General features: G+C 48.4%; 2 protein-coding genes across 15 annotated transcripts in view; one reads left to right on the top strand and one right to left on the bottom strand.

The window, feature by feature from the left end:
- The window catches only part of LOC123332738, a 136,217-nt gene extending 123,670 nt beyond the window's left edge, over positions 1–12,547 (bottom strand). For 2 of the 13 annotated variants that reach the window (XM_045164991.1, XM_045164990.1), the window contains exons 1-2: positions 12,190–12,547; positions 11,719–11,915 (exon numbers count right to left, since the gene is read on the bottom strand). In XM_045164991.1, coding sequence (XP_045020926.1) covers positions 11,719–11,915; positions 12,190–12,418 — 426 coding nt within the window. In that variant the 5' untranslated portion in view covers positions 12,419–12,547. The other 11 variants (XM_045164986.1, XM_045164985.1, XR_006640833.1 and 8 more) reach the window with 10 other exon arrangements.
- A 140-nt stretch (positions 12,548–12,687) lies between these two features.
- MFAP3L (microfibril associated protein 3 like) overlaps positions 12,688–25,282 on the top strand; it is a 50,246-nt gene continuing 37,651 nt past the window's right edge. The window contains exon 1 of one of the 2 annotated variants that reach the window (XM_045164983.1): positions 12,688–12,820. The gene's annotated coding sequence lies outside the window, so the exon portion shown is untranslated. Of the gene's footprint in view, positions 12,821–13,074; positions 13,305–25,282 lie in introns of those variants that run through there. The other variant, XM_045164982.1, reaches the window with a different exon arrangement.

Raw genomic sequence — 25,282 nt, 5'->3', positions numbered from 1 at the left:
ATTATTTCTCCACTGATCTCCAGTAGCATATTGGGGACCTACCGACCTAGGGAGTTCATCTTTTAATGTCCTATCTTTCTGCCTTCTCATACTGTTCTCAAGGGGTTCTCAAGGCAACAGTAATGAAGTGGTTTGCCACTCCCTTCTCCAGTGGACCACATTTTGTCAGAATTCTCCACCATGACCCGTTCGTCTTGGGTGGCCCTACATGGCATGGCTCATAGTTTCATTGAGTTAGACAAGGCTGTGGTCCATGTGATTAGATCGGTTAGTTTTCTGTCATTGTGGTTTTCAGTCTGTCTGCCCTCTGATGGAGAAGGATAAGAGGCTTATGGAGACTTCCTTATGGGAGAGACTGACTGAGGGGGAAACTGGGTCTTGTTCTGATGGGTGGGACCATGCTCAATAAATCTTTAATCCAATTTATTGCCTGGAGAATCCTGGATAGAAGAGCCTGGAGGGTCCATGGGGTCGCAAAGAGTCAGACACGACTGCGTACACATGAGCACATGTGTGTATGTACATATATATATATATATATATATATGATTCACTTTACTAATATATATATTAGCAGCAGACACTAATACATCATTGTAAATCAACTATAGTCCAAAATAAAAAACCTTACAGTCAGGTTTGACCCAGCAGACACTGAGCCAGTACCGATCACGCGCAGAGTAACACCCTGGATGCAGAGGCTGCATAAACCAGAGACAGGCTTCCGTCCCCAAGGAGTTTCAATTAGTTTGGGAGGACGGGCAATGTGTGTTCAATGCAGTTTGCTTGATGAAACAATTTTAATGTTGTGCCAGATAAAAACAAAATTAATTTGCTGTGTAGTAAAATTCCTTAGACTGATTAAAAATATAAAATTTGTTGCTATTTATTGTGATATTTATTCCTGCTGTAATCCTGTCATGCAAGTACATTCATTATGCTTAATTTTTTTATTAATCTTCTGCCATAAATCACTCATGGGATAAGAGTCACTCTCCACTTTGTTTTATGACTTAAAAAAAAAAAAAAGATACCCTAGTTCTTTCGTAAATGAACTGTCACTATAAATTATGCAATGTCTCTAAATTGTTAGACAAATTTGGCATATTTATGTTGTAATAAATTAAAATGCATGCATTAGACTCTATTTTCTCACTTATGTGCAATATTACTTTCACTGGTCCAAAATATTGCATCTAATCCTTTCTAAAAGTCACAAGTTCTGTGACTAATTTCTTGTGCTGACATTCAGAGCAAATTGTCGTGATGCTCATATATCATTGCCCTGACTCTTTGCGACCTCATGGACTATAGCCCGCCAGGCTCCTCTGCCCACGGGATTCTCCAGGCAAGAACACGGGAGTGGTTTGCCATTTCCTTCTCCAGGGGATCTTCCCAACTGAGGGGTCGAACCTGCATCTCTCATGTCTCCTGCATTGCAGGTGGATTATTTACCACTGAGCCACCAGGGAAGCCCAGCTGTTTAGGAGGATGCAGCTTGACTCCTGGTGCAGCAATCGAAAAATATTCTCCCTCTAAAAGTATAAACATGCTTTTATAAATATTAGACATACAGAGTCCATAAAAACATCATACGCCACTGACAAGAGTATGAAGTGCAGACACACATCCCCTCCTAAACTCGGGAACCGTGGGCCCCAGAAAGTGCCCATCACCCTGCACTTTCGGCCTTCAGCCCCCTGGCCCTCAGGCCCTGCCAGCAGAGGCCCACATAGACAGAGGCTCCTCCCAGAGGAGGTAAGGCCCAGGCAGACCCAGCAATGGGAGGGCTTTTGGTGAAGCTGGGGCCGCAGTCCCGCGATCCTAACTGATTCCTGACAATCCTACACAGCAGATCACAGCAGACAAAGGTGTATTTCCAGGGGGTCTGAAAGCTGGCAGGGCTTGAATTGTGTAATTCAATGCTCCTGACTGGCCTGTCAGGTCACATTCTGAATCCTCCAAGTTAGGTAACAACTACTATTCATGGGAAACCTGAGCCAGAATCTCGTTACAGATAAATCAATTCAGCACGCCCTGTATGTGGTCTTGGGAGCTGTCCTGGATGAGAGGTCAGGGAGACCGCCATCAGGGGCTGCAGCCTGGCCTCCCCCTATCCCTGAGGTCTCAGCACTGATGTGGCTCCTCCTTTTCCGGTAAGTCTTCTCAGGAGTCATCCCACGATAGGATGAAAGGAAAGAAATTACACCCTCAAGACAATGAGTGGGGTGAGAGTCAATACAAGCGAAAACGAGAGAGACAGAAAACCAGACCAGACCTTCAGAACCGAAGCCCCAAAGCCTGGAAGGCAGATGTTGATCCTGCCCATGGAAATGACTCCAGGCTGCAGCCGGGCTAGTCTGGGGCTCAGGACACCTTCAGAGCCGCCCTGGCTCTCCCACTTCTCTGGCGCCAGAGGACTGTGGGCCCAGTGGCAGGTGAATTACACATCGATGAGAGGCTAGCAGATGACGGGCCATCATCTCCTCTGTCTCTTACGGGGAATAAGCGACAGTGGACTTTTAACATAATTAAATGTTATATTCATGTACCAGCCAGAGGTTCCTGAAGACCGGCTGGTTAGCTCAGTCCATTTGCAGTCATTAGCACTACAGGCCAAGCACAGACCCATGGACTTATAAATCACTGAAGTCAGCCACATGGACCCAGCCTTGCAGAGCACTCTCCTAACTCCGCTCTGATGGTGCAGGACATCACCAGCCAGTGTCACTGGGTGTGTCAGCAATTTTTGACTGCCTTTCTCCCTGATCCTACAGCCCGTCATTTCCATTCAACATGAGCAAACTGGCGCATTCAGTTCATATGCATAATCACAACAATCCCCAAGGAAGGGCTGATTCCAAGACATTTTAGGATTCCTATTAAAGCAAAAGGAAAGGTTCATTGAAATTAATAGCAGAAACACTGATCTATCACAATAGAGGGCCCTTGAACCATGATGCTGAAAAAACCAGCCACTTAGTAGTCTTCTGCAAAAATTTACATGAATTCAGTCCCACACTCATCCAGGATTTATTTGCAGCTCTGCCTTTTTGCCAGCTGCCCCATATAAGGGAGAAACACACTGGTAACGGATCTAAAACACTTCACCAGAGAGAAAAGCCAAATCAACATGACATAGACGGAGCCCAAAGCCTGGATGGCATTTCCCACTACCAACTGAATGACAGATTTTATATTTTTACATGCCTGCCTCCAAGATATTCCAACATGTAGTTCTAACACCAATTCCAACATGGTATTCAGCAAAATTTATTGGCCTAGCTTACATGCCAGAATCTATATGCAATGAGATTGAAATGCCTGCTGAAGAGAAGCTGCAGAGTTTGTGTCTGCCTGAAACTCGGGTGTGGTCCAGCCAGGAGGAGACTCTTCTGCACTGGGTTGGATGATTCAGCTAGGTCAACCCCTGCATGGCTGGAAGCAGTGAAGAACGATTCACAAGCACACTTGCCCACCATGGAGAACACACCCCACAACTGTTCCTGTAGCAATGGTAGACACTGCACTTGTTAGGGAGATGGGGCAGGGATCAGAATGAAGCCTGGCACTCTTGGGTGTGTCTCCTGTGACAGGGGAGGAGTTTCAATCTATTGGGAAACTTCATTTCCTTGACAGGGCTCAAGTTACAGTGGTACCAACATCAGAAGTAAGTTCAGCCCCATCCCATCACTGTGGTGATAATTCCTGTGTAGCTGTCCAATGCCCCCATGCTGCTGGCTCCAGAACCTGACCCTCCCAGCCCCCATCGCTCCCCCCTCGCCGCCCCACGGCAAGGTCTGGACTGCCAGGACTGGAACCTGGCAGAGGGGAAGGCCCAAGAGGAAGCCAGTACCCATGGAAAGCAGGGCCTCTGGGCCTCTCAGTCCTTCAGTTCTCCTAGACCAGCTCTTTTTGCCTATTGCAGAGCCAGAACCCATTCTCCCCACTCCCTTTGTTCCTCCTCACCAGGCTCCTCTCCCCTGCCATCCACCTGGGCCTCTGCCCACCAGGTTCAGCTGCACCGTGGGGCTCCCTCAGCCTTTGTCCCAGCTGGAGCCACTTTTTATCATAAGCACCCACAAGATAAACAGAGGACAGAATTCCTTTCCTTCCTTCCTGTGTGCGTGCTAAGTCGCTTCAGAGTCGTGTCTGACTCTCTGAGATCCCATGGACTGGAGCCCACCAGCTTCCTCTGTCCATGGGATTCTCCAGGCAAGAATACTGGAGTGGGTTGCCATGCCCTCCTCCAGGGGTTCTTCCCAACCCGAGGATCTAATTTGAGTCTCTTACGGGCGGGTCATGGTGGAGAGATCTGACAGAATGTGGTTCACTGGAGAAGGGAATGGCAAACCACTTCAGTATTCTTGCCTTGAGAACCCCATGAACAGTATGAAAAGGCAAAATGATAGGATACTGAAAGAGGAACTCCCCAGGTCAGTAGGGGCCCAATATGCTACTGGAGATCAGTGGAGAAATAACTCCAGAAAGAATGAAGGGATGGAGCCAAAGCAAAAACAATACCCAGCTGTTGGTGTGACTGGTGATAGAAGCAAGGTCCAATGCTGTAAAGGGCAATATTGCATAGGAACCTGGAATGTCAGGTCCATGAATCAAGGCAAATTGCAAGTGGTCAAACAAGAGATGGCAAGAGTGAATGTCGACATTCTAGGAATCAGCGAACTAAACTGGACTGGAATGGGTGAATTTAACTCAGATGACCATTATATCTACTACTGCGGGCAGGAATCCCTTAGAAGAAATGGAGTAGCCATCATGGTCAACAAAAGAGTCCAAAATGCAGTACTTGGATGCAATCTCAAAAACGACAGAATGATCTCTGTTCGTTTCCAAGGCAAACCATTCAATATCACAGTAATCCAAGTCTATGCCCCAACCAGTAACGCTGAAGAAGCTGAAGTTGAACAGATCTGTGAATACCTACAAAACCTTTTAGAACTAACACCCAAAAAAGATGTCCTTTTCATTATAGGGAACTGGAATGCAAAAGTAGGAAGTCAAGAAATACCTGGAGTAACAGGCAAATTTGGCCTTGGAATACAGAATGAAGCAGGGCAAAGACTAATAGAGTTTTGCCAAGAAAATGCACTGGTCATAACAAACACCCTCATCCAACAACACAAGAGAAGACTCTACACATGGACATCACCAGATGGGAAATCAGAGTGATTATATTCTTTGCAGCCAAAGATGGAGAAGCTCTATACAGTCAATAAAAACAAGACCAGGAGCTGACTGTGGCTCAGATCATGAACTCCTTATTACCAAATTCAGACTTAAATTGAAGAAAGTAGGGAAAACCACTAGACCATTCAGGCATGACCTAAATCGAATCCCTTATGATTATACAGTGGAAGTGAGAAATAGATTTAAGGGCCTAGATCTGATAGATAGAGTGCCTGATGAACTATGGACTGAGGTTCATGACATTGTACAGGAGACAGGGATCAAGACAATCCCCATGGGAAAGAAATGCAAAAAAGCAAAATGGCTGTCTGGGGAGGCCTTACAAATAGCTGTGAAAAGAAGAGAAGTGAAAAGCAGAGGAGAAAAGGAAAGATAAAAGTATCTGAATGCAGAGTTCCAAAGAATAGCAAGAAGAGATAAGAAAGCCTTCCTCAGTGATCAATGCAAAGAAATAGAGGAAAACAACCCAATGGGAAAGACTAGAGATCTCTTCAAGAAAATTAGAGATACCAAGGGAACATTTCATGCAAAGATAGGCTCGATAAAGGACAGAAATTGTATGGACCTAACAGAAGCAGAAGATACTAAGAAGAGGTGGCAAGAATACACAGAAGAACTGTAAAAAAAGGATCTTCATGACCCAGATAATCACGATGGTGTGATCACTGACCTACAGCCAGACATCCTGGAATGTAAAGTCAAGTGGGCCTTAGAAAGCATCACTATGAACAAAGCTAGTGGAGGTGATGGAATTCCAGTGGAGCTCTTTCAAATCCTGAAAGACGATGCTGTGAAAGTGCTGCATTCAATATGCCAGCAAATTTGGAAAACTCAGCAGTGGCCACAGGACTGGAAAAGGTCAGTTTTCATTCCAATCCCAAAGAAAGGCAATGACAAAGAATGCTCAAGTTCAGTTCAGTTCAGTCACTCAATCATGTCCGACTCTTTGCGACCCCATGAATCGCAGCACGCCAGGCCTCCCTGTCCATCACCAACTCCCAGAGTTCACTCAGACTCACGCCCATCGAGTCAGTGATGTCAACCAGCCATCTCATCCTCTGTCATCCCCTTCTCCTCCTGCCCCCAATTCCTCATCAAGCATCTTGATGAAAGTGAAAGAGGAGAGTGAAAAAGTTGGCTTAAAAGCTCATGGTCATGTGTCTCACACGCTACTAAAGTAATGCTCAAAATTCTCCAAGCCAGGCTTCAGCAATACGTGAACCGTGAACTTCCTGATGTTCAAGCTGGTTTTAGAAAAGGCAGAGGAACCAGAGATCACATTGCCAACATGCGCTGGATCATGGAAAAAGCAAGAGAGTTCCAGAAAAACATCTATTTCTGCTTTATTGACTATGCCAAAACCTTTGACTGTGTGGATCACAATAAACTGTGGAAAATTCTTCAAGAGATGGGAATACCAGACCACCTGACCTGCCTCTTGAGAAATGTGTATGCAGGTCAGGAAGCAACAGTTAGAACTGGACATGGAACAACAGACTGCTTCCAAATAGGAAAAGGATTATATCAAGGCTGTATATTGTCACCCTGCTTATTTAATTTATATGCAGAGTACATCATGAGAAACGCTGGACTGGAAGAAACACAAGCTGGAATCAAGATTGCCGGGAGAAATATCAATAACCTCAGATATGCAGATGACACCACCCTATGGCAGAAAGTGAAGAGGAACTAAAAAGCATCTTGATGAAAGTGAAAGAGGAGAGTGAAAAGGTTGGCTTAAAAGCTCAACGTTCAGAAAACGAAGATCATGGCATCTGGTCCCATCACTTCATGGGAAATAGATGGGGAAACAGTGGAAACAGTGTCAGACTTTATTTTTTTGGGCTCCAAAATCAGTGCCGATGGTGATTGCAGCCATGAAATTAAAAGACGCTTACTCCTTGGAAGGAAAGTTATGACCAACCTAGATAGCATATTCAAAAGCAGAGACATTACTCTGCCAACCAAGGTCCATCTAGTCAAGGCTATGGTTTTTCCAGTGGTCATGTATGGATGTGAGAGTTAGACTGTGAAGAAGGCTGAGTGCCGAAGAATTGATGCTTTTGAACTGTGGTCTTGGAGAAGACTCTTGAGAGTCCCTTGGACTGCAAGGAGATCCAACCAGTCCATTCTGAAGGAGATCAGCCCTGGGATTTCTTTGGAAGGAATGATGCTAAAGCTGAAACTCCAGTACTTTGGCCACCTCATGCGAAGAGTTGACTCATTGGAAAAGACTCTGATGCTGTGAGGGATTGGGGTCAGGAGGAGAAGGGGACGACAGAGGATGAGATGGCTGGATGGCATCACTGACTCAATGGACGTGAGTCTGAGTGAACTCTGGGAGTTAGTGATGGACAGGGAGGCGTGGTGTGCTGCGATTCATGGGGTCGCAAAGAGTCGGACACAACTGAGCGACTGAACTGAACTGAACTGATGTCTCCCGCGTGGGCAGGGGAGTTCTTTACCACTAGCACCACCTGGGAAGCCCCTTCCTTCATAGTTCTAGCATAGAATTGCTGAAAAATGAGTGAAGCGTGGAATCACCGGCACAAAAACCACACCTTGACTCTCTCGCTTCCCCTTGGAGTTCTCAGGTGCGGGGTCCACGGTTCCTCCCACCCAGGTTTGCAGGCTGCAGGTGCCCCTCTGGGCAAAGTCCAGGGCAGAGCGGCACTCGACGTGGGCGCAGGGTCTCCCGACTGGAGTTCCTGGGGCACCTCTCTGCGTCTCTGTTTCTCACTTGCTGATCAGTGACATGGTTGTCAGTTTCATTACACGGGTCACTCAACTTTGACCCATGGTGGGGAAGGGGATGTCTTCCCTTCCTCCTTCCAGAGGTGACTGTAAACTCAAAGACCAGAACAAAGGCTACACACAAGAGATCACTTCTCAGAATCCACAGGAAACACAGCTCTGAAGTCTTGTTTTAGAAAGCCTCCACCCCCACCTACCTCCCATGCAGGCTCTCTGCAGAGAGATGCCCTCCCCCGACCTTCCTGCACCAACACCTCTCCTCTGGGGAAGGCCCTGCACACGGAGGTGACTCCTGGATTCATCCCTCTTCTGGCCATAAACCATGTCCCTAATCTGAGTCACAATCTGGAATGAAATCCGGGGGGCAGCAGGCTCTGCTGGAAGGTGACCAGGGCTTTGCCATGGCCTCAGAAGGCAGTCGGAGAGGGTGTGAGCCCCAGCTGGGTCACCAGTCCTGCGTGAGCCACAGGCAGCCCTTTGCTCAGCCAGTGTTCGGCTGACTGGTCTGACCACACACGTGCACACACCCCTCAGAGGACCAGCATTAGTGCTCCGTCTACATCCAGAACAAGGAAGGGAATGCTTCCTAACACTGACTCAGGCTTCCCCCACCCGCCCCATGCCTGTTCAGGCTCCCAGGAACAAGGACACTGCCTAACGAGAGTCAAGCTGCACCTCCCAGACTCTTCCGGGAAGGGGTCAGGTCAGACCATCCACAGCCCCCAACCCCCTTCAAGGGGGGCTGCCCTGAGGACCCGAGTGCTGGGGACTCACACGTGACCTAACAGCCACCAAGTAAAGCACACAGAGGAGCAAGCAGCTGCCTTATCTTGTGCTGGTGAGGACCCCCAGACTCCCCAACACAAGCGCTGGCTGATCAACAAGCACACACACGGGTAACACTTCTGAGACAGCTGACCTGACACGCTTCCCGCCCACATGCAGCTCTCTATCCGAGAAAACCACGACAGGGGCACCTTGAAGTTCTGGACTAGTCAATGTTTTTCTTTTACCCATTTGACATACAACCATGTTTCTCAAATGAACCCAGGTGTCACCCGGACAGCCTGTTGGACTTGCCGGCTCCGGTCCACTCTGCCCAGGAGGTCTGGGCGTGCCAACCAGCCCCAGCTAATCTGAAGCAGGGGGCCAGTCCCGCCACAGTCAGCTCCAAGCGCTGGTCCTGCCAGGCAAGCAACGAGATCCAGGAGAGACGCAAAAAGTACATTCCTTCTAAACAGTTAATCTGCCCTCCCTGGTGCCACATTCTCAACAGGAAAAAAACAAACACAATCTATTCTAAGAGTAACCCATAATTAGAGGCTATGACTACGCTGTAGAAGGAAACAAGCAGAGAGGACACAGGAGTTTGCGGATTAATGAGCAATACCATGCGGAACTCTGCAGCCACAGACTGATAAACAAGGGCCTGAGACTGGCTGGGCAAACACGCCCTGACCTCTGAAGCTGAAGAAAATCCACTGGGCCAGAGGTCAGATCTGAGGTCTCACTTATATCACTCGGAGGAGCACAGCCATTCAGCAAATTGCATATGATGTAACTTTATTCTAGTATTTTTCCTTACAATTCTCAGAAAGGATATTTTTTGCAGCATTATTTTTTTTACTGTCATTTTTTAAAATTATGAAGGTATGACAACACATTTCTGGGAGGCTCAGAAAACACAGAACAAAGTTACATATAGTTCCACTATATATTACAATTATTTTTAAGTAGATAAGATTTTTAGTTGGAGTTTCAATATAAAAATCTCAAAAATTAACAGAATGAAAATATAGAAAAGTAGAAGGATACAGTAGACCTGAAAAGTACCATGAACCAATTCAATATAATTAAGATTTATACAATTTTCACAAAACAGTATAATACAAATTCTATTCAAGTTCCCATAGACTGTAAACTAGGACACACTGGAACATATCCAGGGACGTAAAACCAGGTGCAAAAATTTCATGGGCTAAAGGTATTGAAATCATACAGAATCTGTTCTATCACTGTGGAGTTATGTTAGAAATCAATGTCAAAAGATACTTGAAAATAACTCACACGTTTTCAAGTGCAATGTGACAAGCAGAGATCTTTGACTTAATCATCAAAAGCCTCAATAAAATTAGAAGAATGAAAAAACACAGAGGGTGATTACAGAGAAGAAAGCATTTAAATGAGAAATTAATATCAAAGATACTTTAAAATCCCCATATATTTGGAAATTAAATGTCCACTTTTAAATGATGAGTGTATTTAAGAAGCCATGGGCTTCCCAGGTGTCACAGTGGTAAAGAATCTGCCTGCCAATGCAGAAGATGCAGAAGATGCAGAAGATGCGGGTCCTATCCCTGGGTTGGGATGATCCCCTGGAGGAGGAAATAGCAACCCTTTCCAGGATTCTTCCCTAGGAAATCCCATGGACAGAGGAGCCTGGTGGGCCACAGTCCATGGGGCCACAAACAGTCAGACACAACTGAGCACATAGAAGACCAAGAAGCTGTAACAAGGAAAATTAGAAAATATTTGTACCAGAATTTGTTGCATGCAGCTGAAGCTGCTCAATGCAACGAAACACAATGTGCAATCTTGAAAAGAATTTTTTAAATTAATGAAGTTGAAATTTATAGGGGTGCATAAATCTATCATTCACTAATTAAGCATAGTCTTAATGAAGACAGAGCGTGTCCACAGGAGCTTGTGCAGCCATGCTACCTCGGTTCAGTGGAGATGAAGGAAAATAAATCAAGGTCAGGTGTGTCAGAGACAAAGCATATGGAACAGGCAAGGTGCCCACCAGGAAGCCCTGGGAAAGTCAGAGAACATCCAACCTGTGCTGGGAGTTGAAGAAGTAAGTCAGCAAAGAGGTGAGCAAGACAAAAGGAGGCACAGGAAAGCTACAGGAACACAGAGGTGCGACTTTGCATGGTAAGTCACTGGGATGGGGGACATGCTAATTCAGAGAGGGAGCTGGGGGCCAGTTCATGCTTAAACTCGGACTTTATCCTGAAGGCACTGGGAATCCATGTAAGAATTTTTAGCAGACATTGAAATACAATTTGCTTAGAAAGAAGAGTGTGTGGAGACAGGATGGATTGAAGAGATCACTAAGGGAGTGTCCTTCTGGAACGTCGTTACTCTGGTTGATGGCCAAGATCATACGACTGAAGAGGGTGGGGCAGGTGGTGGGTCTGCCCCCAGCGACGTCTACCCACAGGTGAGTGGGCCAGCAACTAGCTAGACAACAGGGGAAAGTGGATGAGGGACTCCGGGACAACATCCGTAAGGGTGTACAGCTGAGAAGAAGGGTACCGGTCACCGAGCTAGGACATGCGGGTGAGGGGCAACCACAGCTCACCAGTTCTGCTGGGGACAGGCCGGGTGCAAATTCTCACCCATCGTCTCCCAGGCTAGACTCTTCGCGCTGAGGACTGCCAAGGAGCCTGGGCAAGCTCAAGAGCAGGGCTCAGGAGGCAGGGACAATGACGGGGGAGAGAGGCGGGGACCCCAGCACAAGGTAGAGCTCTGAGAAGTACCAGAGTAAGTAAGCTTCCCAGGAAGTTCTTTGCCTGTGTGACCTTCCACGAAAGGTGGTGTCCCCTAGGACGCTGGCGCTGCCCTGGGACCAGACGAGGGGAAAGTGATGCCGCCCCACATAGGGGACCCCACCATAGCGCAGAACCCGGTGGGCCAGCGCTCCCGGCTCCCCGCATCCCACCCCAGACGGGAAACAGGCCTCACCCCACTGACCTGAAGGCATCTCTCTGGGGTCTTTAGTTGATGCCTCTCCAGCCTGCAGACTCTCCTCGCTGGAAGCTCTCCATTTCCGTCCTCTCCTCGGTAACCGTTACCCAAGAAGTTCCCACGTCCACCTGAAGTTCGTCCAAGGTGGCCGAGCGCAGTCCTGCAGGGCCCTGGAGAGTGTGGAGTCTCAAAGGAAGACCTGTCTGAAGACAAAGAGGACTATCATATTGCAAAATGACCTGAGAGTGAGGACAAGGCCTTAATGTTTGAAAAACCAGGTGACAATATCGTGTCCTAGCGTGGTTGTCAAAGATGCTTCCTACCCTGGAGACGGGAATGAAGGGTTCAGGCTTCCTGAAAGAAAAAACCAGCCGAAAGTTCCTGAGGTCATGAAAGTAATGTTAAAATACGGTTTCTAGGTCCACTCGCTCGTGAGCCAGACCCCCTCCACGCCCGGCGCGGCCGCTTCCCGCGCACCTGCGCCCGGACCGCGCACCTGCGCCACCCCTGCGCGGCCGGATCTAGAGGCCCGGCTGCGTCCAGACGCGGCGGCGAGCGGGCGAGCATGCTCAGTCGGGTCCTGACCCGCTTCTGCGGCCGGGCCGTGGCGGGGGTCGGGACGCTCGCCCGCGAGGCTCACAGGGGACGGGGAGGTAGCGGCGTGGGGAGAGCCGAGCAGGGTCAGCCTGCCCTCGTGGGGCTCCATCCCGGCGAACGTCGGCCCCCGCGGCGCCGCGAGAAGTCCGCTGCGCCGGGTTTTCGCCGCAGCCCTGGGGGCGGGACCCGGGAGCTGATGTGGGCGTGTCTGGGCGTGGCCGCGGCGGCGGGGGCGGCCCTACAAGGAGCCTGGTCCGGGTACCCACACCGCGGGGTCCGGCGGGTCTGCAAAGAGGTTCGCTTGCAGAGCCAGGCCGGGCCGCTCAACTTCTGCAGGAGCCTTGGAAAATCTGTCTTTCTTACTGAAAAAGCCCCGCAGTGGTCACTAGAGAAAACTTAGAAACTACAAGTAGTCTAGAAGGAGGTCTAGAATCCCGAGCACCGGCTCAGAAGCCGCCGGTTGACGTCCCGCTCCTGCGGCTCCTCGCGGCCGCACAGGGTCCCTGCAAGGGTAGGTGCAGGAGCGGTGCAGCGTCGCGGGTCCCCAGCCTTGAGGGCGGGAGCCCGGGACTCCCCCGGGACTGCCAAGGCCGCACGGAGCCGGCGCTGGCCGGGGACAGCCGGGCGCGGGGTCTCGCAGCGGGTCCGCTAGGACCGAGGGGCCGCGCCCCACCTCCCGGCCCTGGTCCCTCCCCCGCGGGCCTGCCCACCGCCCCCAGCCCCGCCGGTCGCCCCGCCCCGCCGCGCTGCAGCGAAGACCCGGCGGCGCCGCGGCGCGCGCACTGGGCATGCTCCGCCCGGCCGCCCGGCTCCGCTCCGCTCCGCTCCGCTCTGCTCTGGGAGGCTGGGCTCCGGGAGGCTCCGCAGCCCGCACATCAGCCGGCGCGGGGGCAGGGACAGCCGCCGAGAGGCTGCGGGCGTCGGCACGGCGCGGATCCCGGGCTGGCCATGGCGAGGAGCGCACGGCAGCCGCCGGAGTGGCGAGGCGGCGTCAGGTTAGCCGGGTTAGCTGGGCGCCGGCGGGCGGGGCGCGGGCGGTGGGGAGCCCTGCACCGCGTGGTGGCCGAGTCGCCGCGGTCGCGGCCGCCCAACTTTGGGGTGCTGGGTCTGGGGCTGCGCTCTGGGAGGCGCCCGGGTCCCCGCAGTGGGCTCCAGGGTCGCAAGATGTTGCGGGATCCCAGAGCAGCGGTGTGGGGACATCGCGTCCCAGGCTCGTGTCGTAGCCCTCCCATGGCGAGGAGCACGGTGTGCACCGCGCGCAGCCGAGGAGCCGGCAGGTCTCGGAGGAAAGGGGACGTCAAGCCACGGCGGGGCCTTCGCCGATTCCGGCCGCCCGGGTCACCGGTCCTTAGTGACCGGGATGGGGGGTGTGCACTGTCCTGGGCCCCGCAGGCCCCGAGTGCTGGCGGCGCATCGTGGTGCCGCAGGAAAGCGGGGAGCTATGCGCTTGGGGAGCCGCCGCCTCCGCTGGAGCTCCCGGAGTTTGTCGCATTTGACTCCATAACAAGTTGACATCGAATTGCTTCATGGCGTGGAATGGGAAAACGTGCTTCATCGGCTTAAAAAACAGTAATTGCAAAGCCGATTTATTTTAAGCTCGACCATTAACCCGCCTTCCAGTCCAAAAAAAGAGAAAAACTTGAGCCTGCAAGATTTATAAAGAAAACTAGCAAAAAGGAAAAACAAAATGTTTGTAGGTGCATTATCTGCTCACAGTGTAGAAAATAATCTGTTATGGTTGAATTGTCATTGTTTTTCAGAAGTTGGGTTACTGTAGCCATCTTTATTGTGCGGTATTTTATATGTATAAAAACTTGGAAATACCGTGTGGCAGAAGCACAGTGGGTTTTTTTTATAAAGTTTTCTCACTTTTGTTTCTAAATGAAACATGTTTTCTCAGTTGCTACTATGCTGAACATAGTAAAATAGTTCAGGATGAAATGGAAGATGGGGGAAAAATGTTTTCAGAAAGGAGTTAGAACAATGTAGTTCTACTGGGCTTATAATTTTCATGACAAATGCAGTTTGTAGGTCCCACCACAGTTTTTGCTGGTTCTTGAAACATTTGGCACCATTACCACCCTTATGGTTACTGGATTTCGGGAGCAAGGAAAACAATCCTTATTCCAGTGGAGAATAGTTCTACCTCTAACTAAAGTTCTAATTCTCAAGCTGGTGTCCAAAAGCACCACTTAGTGGAAACAGTTGTTTTATTTATTAAGCATGTTACAAAACATCTGCTTTGTGCTCTTTATAGATTCTAATAGACTTTTGAGGTGCATTTGCTTTTCATTGGGTTGTGAATAGCTTTTAATGTTTGTTCGTGGGTGAAATGGTGCCAGCTCTCATTCCAGATGCTCAAAACCATTTCCCCATGTGGGCTGTGTGCCCTGCCTGTAGGTGACTGAGATTTAATAACAAGAGCATTTGACTCCATAGCAAGTTGACATTGAATACTTGTTTCATGGCATGGAATGGGAAAACAGGTTGCAAGTGTCCAGACAACAAGAACAGCAACATGCTAACTCTTTCTGCAAATTAGACCTGCAATTCTTCATTTTAGTCAAAAAGTTTGGTTGGTGGTGTTCATTGCTCCTAAACATTTTTCTTAATGTGTTTGTAGAAAATTTTAGAAGTTTGAGAAAGAACCAAGTCAAATATTGAGAAAATGTGCTTCCCCTTTCTGTAGAAGTGCATCCAGTTCAAAATCTCCTGTGTATACTACATACATGTAAAGCTTACCTGGTATGGTGGGACTCGTGTTCTCAGGCTGCTTCCTAATACCAAATAATTATTGTGGCGAAGTTGCTTTTAACCCACAACACAGTAGTCAGATTTGGTCAAGAATCATTTCTTGGAATTCAGAAGTAGTGCATGTGCCCGGTCACTAACTTGTGTCCGACTCTGTGACCCTGTGGACTGTAGTTCCCCAGGCTCCTCCTCTGTCCATGGGATTTCTCAGGCAAGAATACTGGAGTGGGTTGCCATTTCCTTCTCCTCGGGCAGAAATAGTGCAGATAATAATTCCCCAATGCAGCATCTAACCAAGCATTTGGTGTGTGGCTCGCCCTTTGCTAGTCAAGCCCAGGAGGACATTTGACAGAACTTTGTGATCTATGGCAAATCACAGAAAAGTTAGAGAAAGGCTTTCCTGGTAGCTCACTGGTAAAGAATCTGCTTGCCAGTGCAGGAGACAGGAGTTCGATCCCTGATCTGGGAGAATCACACGTGCCTTGCAGGAGACACGAGTTCCATCCCTGTTCTGGGAGAATCACACGTGCCTTGCAGGAGACACGCGTTCGATCCCTGATCTGGGAGAATCACACGTGCCGTGCGGCACCTGAGCCTGTGCTGCACAAGTGCTGAAACCCGTGTGCCCTAGAGCCTGTGCTTTGCAACATGAGAAACCTCTGCAATGAGAAGCCTGTTCGCTGCAACTAGAGAAAAGCTTGTGCAGCAATGAAGATCCACCACAGCCAAAAAATAAATAAATAAAATTATAAAGTTAGAAACAGCCTTAGATGCAAATGGTTGATTTTAAGTTTGCTGAAAAACCTCCCTGGAATGGTTAAAGGATTAAAGGGCTTCGTTGATGATGTGATAAGGACCAGTGAAGAGCTGTCAGAACTAGTTTCTAAATTATACTCAGCACAGAAGCCCTGTGTGTTTATTGGTCTTGCCTCTGCCTGAGGTCTTTACTCTTTAAAACATCACATTCATTTTTCCTCCCCACCATCTTTATAGTCAAGCCCCTAAGGCTGCAAAAATGAGTAAGACATGGTGATTCACAATCTAGTCAGAGAGACAGGCTTGAGCACAAATAACAAGGTAAGTGCTGCCCAAGAGGCATCTGAACCAGGAACGGAAAATGTGCAGGAAGGAGGCCCTTGGGGTGGAGGGGAGGGGGCTTCATGATAATAGTGATAATAGGAATGCCTGAGGAATTGGATAGGCGTCTTCTGGCTGGAAGTGGGCTCTCCAGACAGACAGACCACCATGATGGTAGTTAAGCCAATGCTCTCCCTCCCTGCCCAAGATGCCCACTTCTGGACTTTGCAGGTGTGATTAGATGGAGGGTCTGGAGATGGAGAGATTGTTCTGAGTTACCCAGTGGGCCCCATGTTATCACAAGCGTGCTTACAAGTGGAAGAGGGAAACAGAGTGTCTGTGTGTGTGCATGCTCAGTCACGTTCGACTTTTTTGCGACCCCATGGACCTGGTGGCTTAGAGGGTAAAGCGTCTGCCTGCAATGCAGAAGACCCAGGTTCAATCCCTGGGTCGGGAAGATCCCCTGAAGAAGGAAATGGCAACCCACTCCAGTATTCTTGCCTGGAGAATCCCATGGACAGAGGAGCCTGTTGGGCTACAGTCCACGGGGTTGCAAAGAGTCAGACACGACTGAGCGACTTCACTATATACTGGAGCCCACCAGGCTCTTCTGTCCATGGGATTTCCCAGGCAAGAATACTGGAGTGGGTTGCCATTCCCTTCTCCAGGGATCTTCCCAACCCAGGGACTGAACCTGAGTCTCCTACATCTCCTGTATTTCAGGCAGCTTCTTTACTGCTGAGCCACCAGGGAAGCCCAGTCAGTATCAGATGGGTGTGAGGAAGACTCGCTGGCCATTGCTGCCCTTGAAGATGGAACGGCCAGGGAACGAGGAGGGAGGCGGGGGTGGGACAGCCTATGGAAGCTGGTGAAGGTGAGGACACGGCTGTCCCTCCCCCACCCCCCTGCCAGTTCCTTGCTTAGCCCATCCTGACCATACGGAACTTTTCACCTGAAGAATCGAAAGATAACAGGGGTGTGTTCTAAGTCACTAGGTTTGTGACTTGGTGCCTTAGGAGGGAGCCCAAGAAAGGTCATCTGACCGTACACGAGGAAAGGTCTGATGTGATGGGATCGGGAGCTGGGGCAGAGGAGTTTGGATTTCATCATACTCTTGATAAATAATGGGAAATCACCTAAGGACTTTTAAACAGGAGCCTGTGATAGACAAACTGCTGCCATTTTATCTTCCTGAACCCCAGGATTCACAGGGCAGTTCAACAAAGGGTGTGTAACCGGACGTGGTCCGTGGCAGTGGGGAATCTGGAACCAGCGTGTCGTATAACTCAGTTCTCCTCTTTAATCTGAAATGGCCTTAGTATGCATGTGTGAAATTCACAGCTTAAGACAGGACTTCCATGGTGGTCCAATGGCTGAGACTCCTTGCTCCCAACATGGGAGGGCCTTAGCTTCACTCTCTTGTCCAGGAAACTGGATTCCACACATCGCAGCTGAGAGTCCACATGCTCCAACTAAAGATCCCAAGTGCAGCACAGAAGATGGAAGATGCCATGGGCTGCAGCTAAGACCCAATGAAGCCAAAGAACTATTTTTAAAAAACAGCTTAAGAAAACTTGCATTCACAATTCATTAGTACAGGAAGAACGGAGACAGTAAAGCAGTAAAGTGGTCACATTTTGACTATTTTGTTTCTGTTCGTTGTCCTCTTTTTTTATTAAAGTATAGTTGTACATTATGGCACCCCACTCCAGTACTCTTGCCTGGAAAATCCCATGGACGGAGGAGCCTGGTGGGCTGCAGTCCATGAGGTCGCTAAGAGTCGGACATGACTGAAGCGACTTAGCAGCAGCAGCAGCATAGTTGTACACTATTATATAAATTACAGGTATACAATACAGTGATTCACACTTTTTTAAAGGTTGTACTTCATCTGTAGTTATTGTAAAATTTGATTGTGTTCCCATATTTTACAGTATATCCTTGTGGCTTATTTTGTTATTTAATTTTTACAGTGTTGTGTCTCTGCTTACAACAATGCAAATCAGCCATAATGATACATATTAATACATCCACTCCCTCCTGAGCCTCCCCTCCCCACTCCACCCCTCTAGTTCGTCACAGAGCGCCAGACTGAGCTTCCTGTCACTGTCCTCCTCACAGACAGCTGCTCTGCTGAACACACACGGAGCACAGCAGACGTGAACGCGGGGCGAGTCTGTGGGCGAGTCAGGTTGACCGTGCTGCCTTGAGGTGATGCCAGGTCGCTGGGCCAACTCTGACCGGTGGGCGCGAGCTGTCTGTCATGTCATGGGCTCATAGGGACTCCACTGAGAAACTGCCACCCCATCAGCAGTGTTTCTGTAGGCTCTGTATTTGCTGGGGGGCAAGTGACAGTTATCATACCAGGCACCCTAACTTACGGATTTAAATGTCAGAAATCTAATCATTCTTTCCAGTCTCTTTTATGTACAGTCTCTTTCACGTACAAGGGCTTAATGTTGGTCCTGTAAAAACCTGTAGTTGGGGTATATTTACATCTCTGTGTGTCTGGAAAACCAAATCTGAAGAAATCTTCTACCTTAGGTGTGACAAGAGTAGCTCCAAGTTGAAACGGAATGACATGTAGAAAAATTAGTAAAAGGGAGAACAGATTTTTCCAACAACATGGTAAAGGAAGCCCTGTGCTGACAAAATCCAATCCTAGGAACAACACTGAGATGTGATCGAAACTTACCTTAATGGAAACACAGCTGTGAATCTACAGTTTAGCTTCCATCTGCATAACTTTGTAAGGTTTATACCTAGACTTCCTTAATTGAGTATAAAAATGCAATAACTATTATTTTACACTGTATAGGACAAGCTCAGTATAAGCTGTTCTGTCTTGATGCTCCTCTCCCTTAGGCTCTGGGATACAGGTTTGTCATTCTCTAAGGGTTTATCTTTCCTTTGCTGGTTTCTAACACTTTCCTGGTGGCTCAGATGGTAAAGCGTCTGTCTACAATGCAGGAGACCTGGGTTCGATCCCTGGGTCGAGAAGATCCCCTGGAGAAGGAAATGGCAATCCACTCCAGTGCTATTGCCTGGAAAACCCCATGGACAGAGGAGCCTGGTAGGCTTACAGTCCATGGGGTTGCAAAGAGTCGGACACGACTGAGCGACTTCACTTCACTAACCTTACTCCTCTCGTCATGAGGTCCATTGTGTTCCTTCTAGGTGATCTATTTTTCTCCATGACCGTACCAGTCACCCACACACCAGTGTCCCCAAGTCTCTGCCTTCAGATAAGTCTGTCATCCATTCACTGAATCATCTCAGCAAATGTTGATAATCTGAGAGCTTATAATCGAGGGGAAGGACAGCTGTGCGCAAAGATGATTACAGTGAAACTGTGAGGTTCTGGGTGAAGCGCAGTGAGTAGAGGAGTGTCTGGGGCTATGTGGGAAGTCCTGGTTGGCTTTGAACTGAGACTTGAGGGCTGAGTAGGGGGTTCCAGGTGTGTGAAACTGTGGAAGGCAGCACGTCTAGAGGACAGGGGTGCTGAGAGAGCTCTGCACGAGGCTATAGAGGCTGGCAGGCAGGAGTCCGAATGGAGGATCCCGTATGTCCTGCCGTGGACTTCAGATTTATACTAGTGGCGGGATGAGGACCTAGAGGATGTCTGAATCGGATCTCTCAGAGTCAGCCTGCTTCAGCAGCCCCTCAGTGTGTGGACTGCAGGCAGGCCGGCAGGACGGGATCCATCGGGCAGTGCTAGTCAGGAGTGAGCGCTTAAACCAGGCACAGCCCTGCCTGCAACAGCCGCAGGGGCAAGGAGGAGGGAGGAGGCACATCTGTCAGGTGTGTGACAGCTGCTTCTAGAGGGATTATGGGCCACGAGACTGGTTAACCAGAGGTAACTGAAGCCGATGGGGGCAGAGCAGGAAAGCCCAGGTTAGTTAGTGTCGCTCAGTCATGTCCCACTCTTCACAGCCCCATGGGACGGAGCCCACCAGGCTCCTCTGTCCCTGGGAATCTCCAGGCGAGAATACTGGAGTGGGTTGCCATTCCCTTCTCCAGGGGATCGTCACACCCAGAGATGGAATCGTGGTCTCCTGCATTATAAGCAGATTGTTTACCATCTGAGCCACCAGGGAAGCCCCAGGGCTGTAGTCAGAACTGCATTACTGCAGGGCACAGACTTCCTAAGCCAGGCAAGGGAGAAAGAAAGAAGGGATTAATTCTCTGGTGATTATCCAGCTTGGTTGGTCAGTTTTCATTCCAATGCCAAAGAATGCTCAAACTCCTGCACAATTGCATTCATCTCACACACTAGCAAAGTAATGTTCAAAATTCTCCAAGCTAGGCTTCAACAGTATGTGAACAGTGAACTTCCAGATGTTCAAGCTAGATTTAGAAAAGGCAGAGGAACCAGAGATCAAATTGCCAACATCCGTTGGATCACTGAAAAAGCAAGAGAGTTCCAGAAAAACATCTACTTCTGCTTTATTGACTACACCAAAGCCTTTGACTGTGTGGATCACCACAAACTATGGAAAATTCTGAAAGAGATGGGAATACCAGACCACCTTACATGCCTCCTGAGAAATCTGTATGCAGGTCAAGAAACAACAGTTAGAACTGGACATGGAACAACAGACTGGTTTCAAATTGGGAAAGGAGTACATCAAGGCTGTATATTGCCACCCTGCTTATTTAATTTATATACACAGTATATCATGAGAAATGCTGGACTGGATGAAGCACAAACTGGAATCAAGATTGCCAGGAGAAATATCAATAACCTCATATATGCAGATGATACAACCCTTATGGCAGGCAGAAAGCGAAAAAGAACTAAAGAGCCTCTTGATGCAAGTGAAAGAGGAGAGTGAAAAGGTTGGCTTAAACCTCAACACTCAGAAAATTAGGATCATGGCATCCTGTCCCATCACTTCATGGCAAATAGATGGGGAAACACTGGAAACAGTGACAGACTTTATTTTGGGGGGCTCCAAAATCACCACAAATGGTGACCGCAGCCATGAAATTAAAAGACGCTTACTCCTTGGAAGAAAAGTTATGACCAACCTAGACAGCATATTAAAAAGCAGAGACATTACTTTGCCAACAAAGGTCCGTCTAGTCAAGGCTATTGTTTTTCCAGTAGTCAGGTATGGATGTGAGAGTTGGACTATAAAGAAAGCTGAGCACCGAAAAATTGATACTTTTGAACTGTGGTGTTGGAGAAGACTCTTGAGAGTCCCGTGGTCAGCAAGGGGATGCAACCAGTCCATCCTGAAGGAAATCAGTCCTGAATATTCATTGGAAGGACTGATGTTGAAGCTGAAACTCCAATACTCTGGCCACGTGATGTGAAGAAGTGACTCATTGGAAAAGACCCTGATGCTGGAAAAGATTGAAGGCAGGAAGAGAAGGGGATGACAGAGGATGAGATGGCTGGATGGCATTATGGACTCAATGACATGAGTTTGAGTAAACTCTGGGAGTTGGTGATGGACAGGGAGGCCTGACGTGCTGTGGTCCATGGGATTGCAAAGATTCGGACAGGACTAAGCAACTGTACTGAACTGAACTGATTATCCAGCTTCTGGTCAGAAGGCTGGGGCTTGCCAGGAAGACTGAAAGGAATTCAGTGTGGGTAGAATTCCTAATTCTGGATTTAGAAGGTGACTCTTTTAGAAACTGGGAAAAGGAAATGCCAACCCACTCCAGTATTCTTGCCTGGAGAATCCCATGGACAGAGTCTGGCAGGCTGCAGCCCATTGGGTCGCAGAGAGTTGGACATGACTGAAACGACTGAGCCCTGCGCTCTGTTAGACACTGGGCTGAAGTTGCTTCTTTGTCATCAGTGGGAAAGAGGAAACTTGCTGGGCAGATGTTTAAATAGTGTCCCAACCCTTTCCTTCCATTGAGGATTTGAGGTGGTTGATGGTTTGAGGAAAAGTGTAAGGGAATCGTTTGCTCCTTAAAAAAAAAAAAAAAATCAAAGAATTGGAGTCGGTACCCACTGACAGAGCTGGAGGTAGCAGACTGGGGTTCCTTAAAGCAGTAAGTCTCTTATAAGAGATGGGACATGATTATTTCCATGCCTGTCCCTTTACAGAGGAGCCTGGTGGGCTACAGTCCACAGGGTCACAAAGAGACACAACTGAGCAGCTAACACTAACCTGGGCTTTCCTGCCCCCACCTCCCCCTCCCGCCTGCCGCTTCCATCTCTCTGGTTAAACATGTGTGGTGGACAGTCTCTCTGCCCTCAGTCCCTCTGGAAGGGGTCGTCACACAGCTGACAGATGCTCCAACCACGCAGGAGTTGTGATGCCTCTTCTCCCTTCTGCCCACATGGCTGCTGTGTCCAGGGCTGTGCCTGATTTAAGTGTTTCTCCCCTCTGATTAACACTTTCCCCCTACTTTCTTGAATGTGCCAAGAGCTCTGTGACATTTGTGGCAGTGGGGACCATCCCACGTTGGCCCACTGACTCCTTTGTCCACTCTAAAGGGGTAGTTGTGCTTTCTTAAAGGTAATCAGATCAGATCAGATCAAGTCAGTCGCTCAGTCATGTCTGACTCTTTGTGACCCCATGAATAGCAGCATGCCAGGCCTCCCTGTCCATCACCAACTCCCGGAGTTCACTCAGACTTATGTCCATAGAGTCAGTGATACCATCCAGCCATCTCATCCTCTGTCGTCCCCTTCTCCTCTTGCCCCCAATCCCTCCCAGCATCAGAGTCTTTTCCAATGAGTCAACTCTTCGCATGAGGTGGCCAAAGTACTGGAGTTTCAGCTTTAGCATCATTTCTTCCAAAGAAATCCCAGGGCCGATCTCCTTTAGAATGGACTGGTTGGATCTCCTTGCAGTCCAAGGGACTCTCAAGAGTCTTCTCCAACACCACAGTTCAAAAGCATCAATTTCGGCACTCAGCCTTCTTCACAGCTCAACTCTCACATCCATACATGACCACAGGAAAAACCATAGCCTTGAATAGACGGACCTTTGTTGGCAAAGTAATGTCTCTGCTTTTAATATGCTATCTAGGTTGGTCATAACTTTCCTTCCAAGGAGTAAGCGTCTTTTAATTTCATGGCTGCGGTCACCATCTGCAGTGATTTTGGAGCCCAGAAAAAGAAAGTCTGACACTGTTTCCACTGTTTCCCCATCTATTTCCCATGAAGTGATGGGACCGGATGCCATGATCTTCGTTTTCTGAATGTTGAGCTTTAAGCCAACTTTTTCACTCTCCACTTTCACTTTCATCAAGAGGCTTTTTAGTTCCTCTTCACTTTCTGCCATAAGGGTGGTGTCATCTGCATATCTGAGGTTATTGATATTTCTCCCAGCAATCTTGATTCCAGCTTGTGTTTCTTCCAGTCCAGTGTTTCTCATGATGCACTCTGCATATAAGTTAAATAAGCAGGGTGACAATATACAGCCTTGATGTACTCCTTTTCCTATTTGGAACCAGTCTGTTGTTCCATGTCCAGTTCTAACTGTTGCTTCCTGACCTGCATACACATTTCTCAAGAGGCAGGTCAGGTGGTCTGGTATTCCCATCTCTTGAAGAATTTTCCACAGTTTATTGTGATCCACACAGTCAAAGGCTTTGGCATAGTCAATAAAGCAGAAATAGATATTTTTCTGGAACTCTCTTGCTTTTTCCATGATCCAGCGGATGTTGGCAATTTGATCTCTGGTTCCTCTGCCTTTTCTAAAACCAGCTTGAACATCTGGAAGTTCACGGTTCACATATTGCTGAAGCCTGGCTTGGAGAATTTTGAGCATTACTTTACTAGTGTGTGAGATGAGTGCAATTGTATGGAGTTTGAGCATTCTTTGGCATTGCCTTTCTTTGGGATTGGAATGAAAACTGACCTTTTCCAGTCCTGTGGCCACTGCTGAGTTTTCCAAATTTGCTGGCATATTGAGTGCAGCACTTTCACAGCATCATCTTTCAGGGTTTGGAATAGCTCAACTGGAATTCCATCACCTCCACTAGCTTTGTTCGTAGTGATGCTTTCTAAAGGTAAAGAGCCCACTTTCTCTGGCCCTTAGCAGGAGAAGGCATTGGAGTGAAGACAGCCATAGGGTTTGGCTCCAAGCTTCACCCAGGTCTTCACTCTGGGTGTGCACACCCCAGGATGGCCATGGAATGGCTTAAACTTCCAGCAGCTGTGGAGCTTTCTTGCTTCTTAGATGCTGTTGTTAGTTTCATCCTATAGATTTCTGTTCCTGGACTGGGTGGAAGGAAGGTTTTTGTCCTTCGGGGTTTGGACAGCCCTAGGTGTTGGTCTCTGAGTGAGTCTAGCTCTCATTAGACATCCCAAAGATAACCTGGCTTTTGAAATCCATTTTAAAATGCTTTTGAGGAACTTGAAATTAATTTCCAGAAAATGCTTGAATATTACTAATCCTCTGCTTTACTGGGGGCTGGGCTTCTCCCCCTGTATGTCTGACCCCAGGACCTCTGGTAGGCTTGACCCTTCTGCCTTTGTAGCAGGTCCATCTCTTCCTTTCTCTGGGTTCTGGTTATCTCCTCTTCCTCCACTGGAGTAATGGATCTCTGTCCTGATCCTTTATCATTGCTCCTAAGAAGCCCTGGACTGACGGAGTGCCTTGATATGCTGGCATTCTCAAGATAAGCATGCACAGCAAACGCATTGCATGTTGTTGATGCTGATTCAGTGGCTAAGTGGTGTCCGACTCTTTGTGACCCCATGGACTGCAGCTTGCCAGGATCTCTGTCCTTGACTTTCTCGGGGAATTTGCTCAAACTCATGTCAGTTGAGTTGGTGATGCCATCCAACCATCTCATCCTCTGTGTCTGCTTCTCCTCCTACCCTCAATCTTTCGCAGTATCCGAGTCTTTTCCAATGACTTGGCTCTTGCTGCATGAGTCCGGCTAAAATGTACTGTGAGGAAGATGTTTGTTTTTAATGGGTGGGCCATGCCCTCCTGGCTAAACCAAGCCATCGCTCCTGCTGTCTCCTGTCTCCATTTCTTGCTCTTCAAGTCCTGGCCAACTCCAGTGAACATTCTGGGACCTTTCCAGCTGGTCTTTCTCTAAATTTCTGCAGTATTTACTCAGTTTAGCACTTAATTATGTATTGCTCTGTATACAGGTATCACCAAGAATATAAGCACCTTGAGTGTAAAGATCTGGTCTTAAGAAATTTCTTAAGCCCCAG

Source organism: Bubalus bubalis, chromosome 3 (assembly GCF_019923935.1).
Source record: "Bubalus bubalis isolate 160015118507 breed Murrah chromosome 3, NDDB_SH_1, whole genome shotgun sequence".
In the NCBI taxonomy this organism is placed as follows: domain Eukaryota; kingdom Metazoa; phylum Chordata; class Mammalia; order Artiodactyla; family Bovidae; genus Bubalus; species Bubalus bubalis.
Note: the sequence above shows the minus strand (reverse complement) of the source record. Positions and strands in the feature narration are given on the sequence as shown.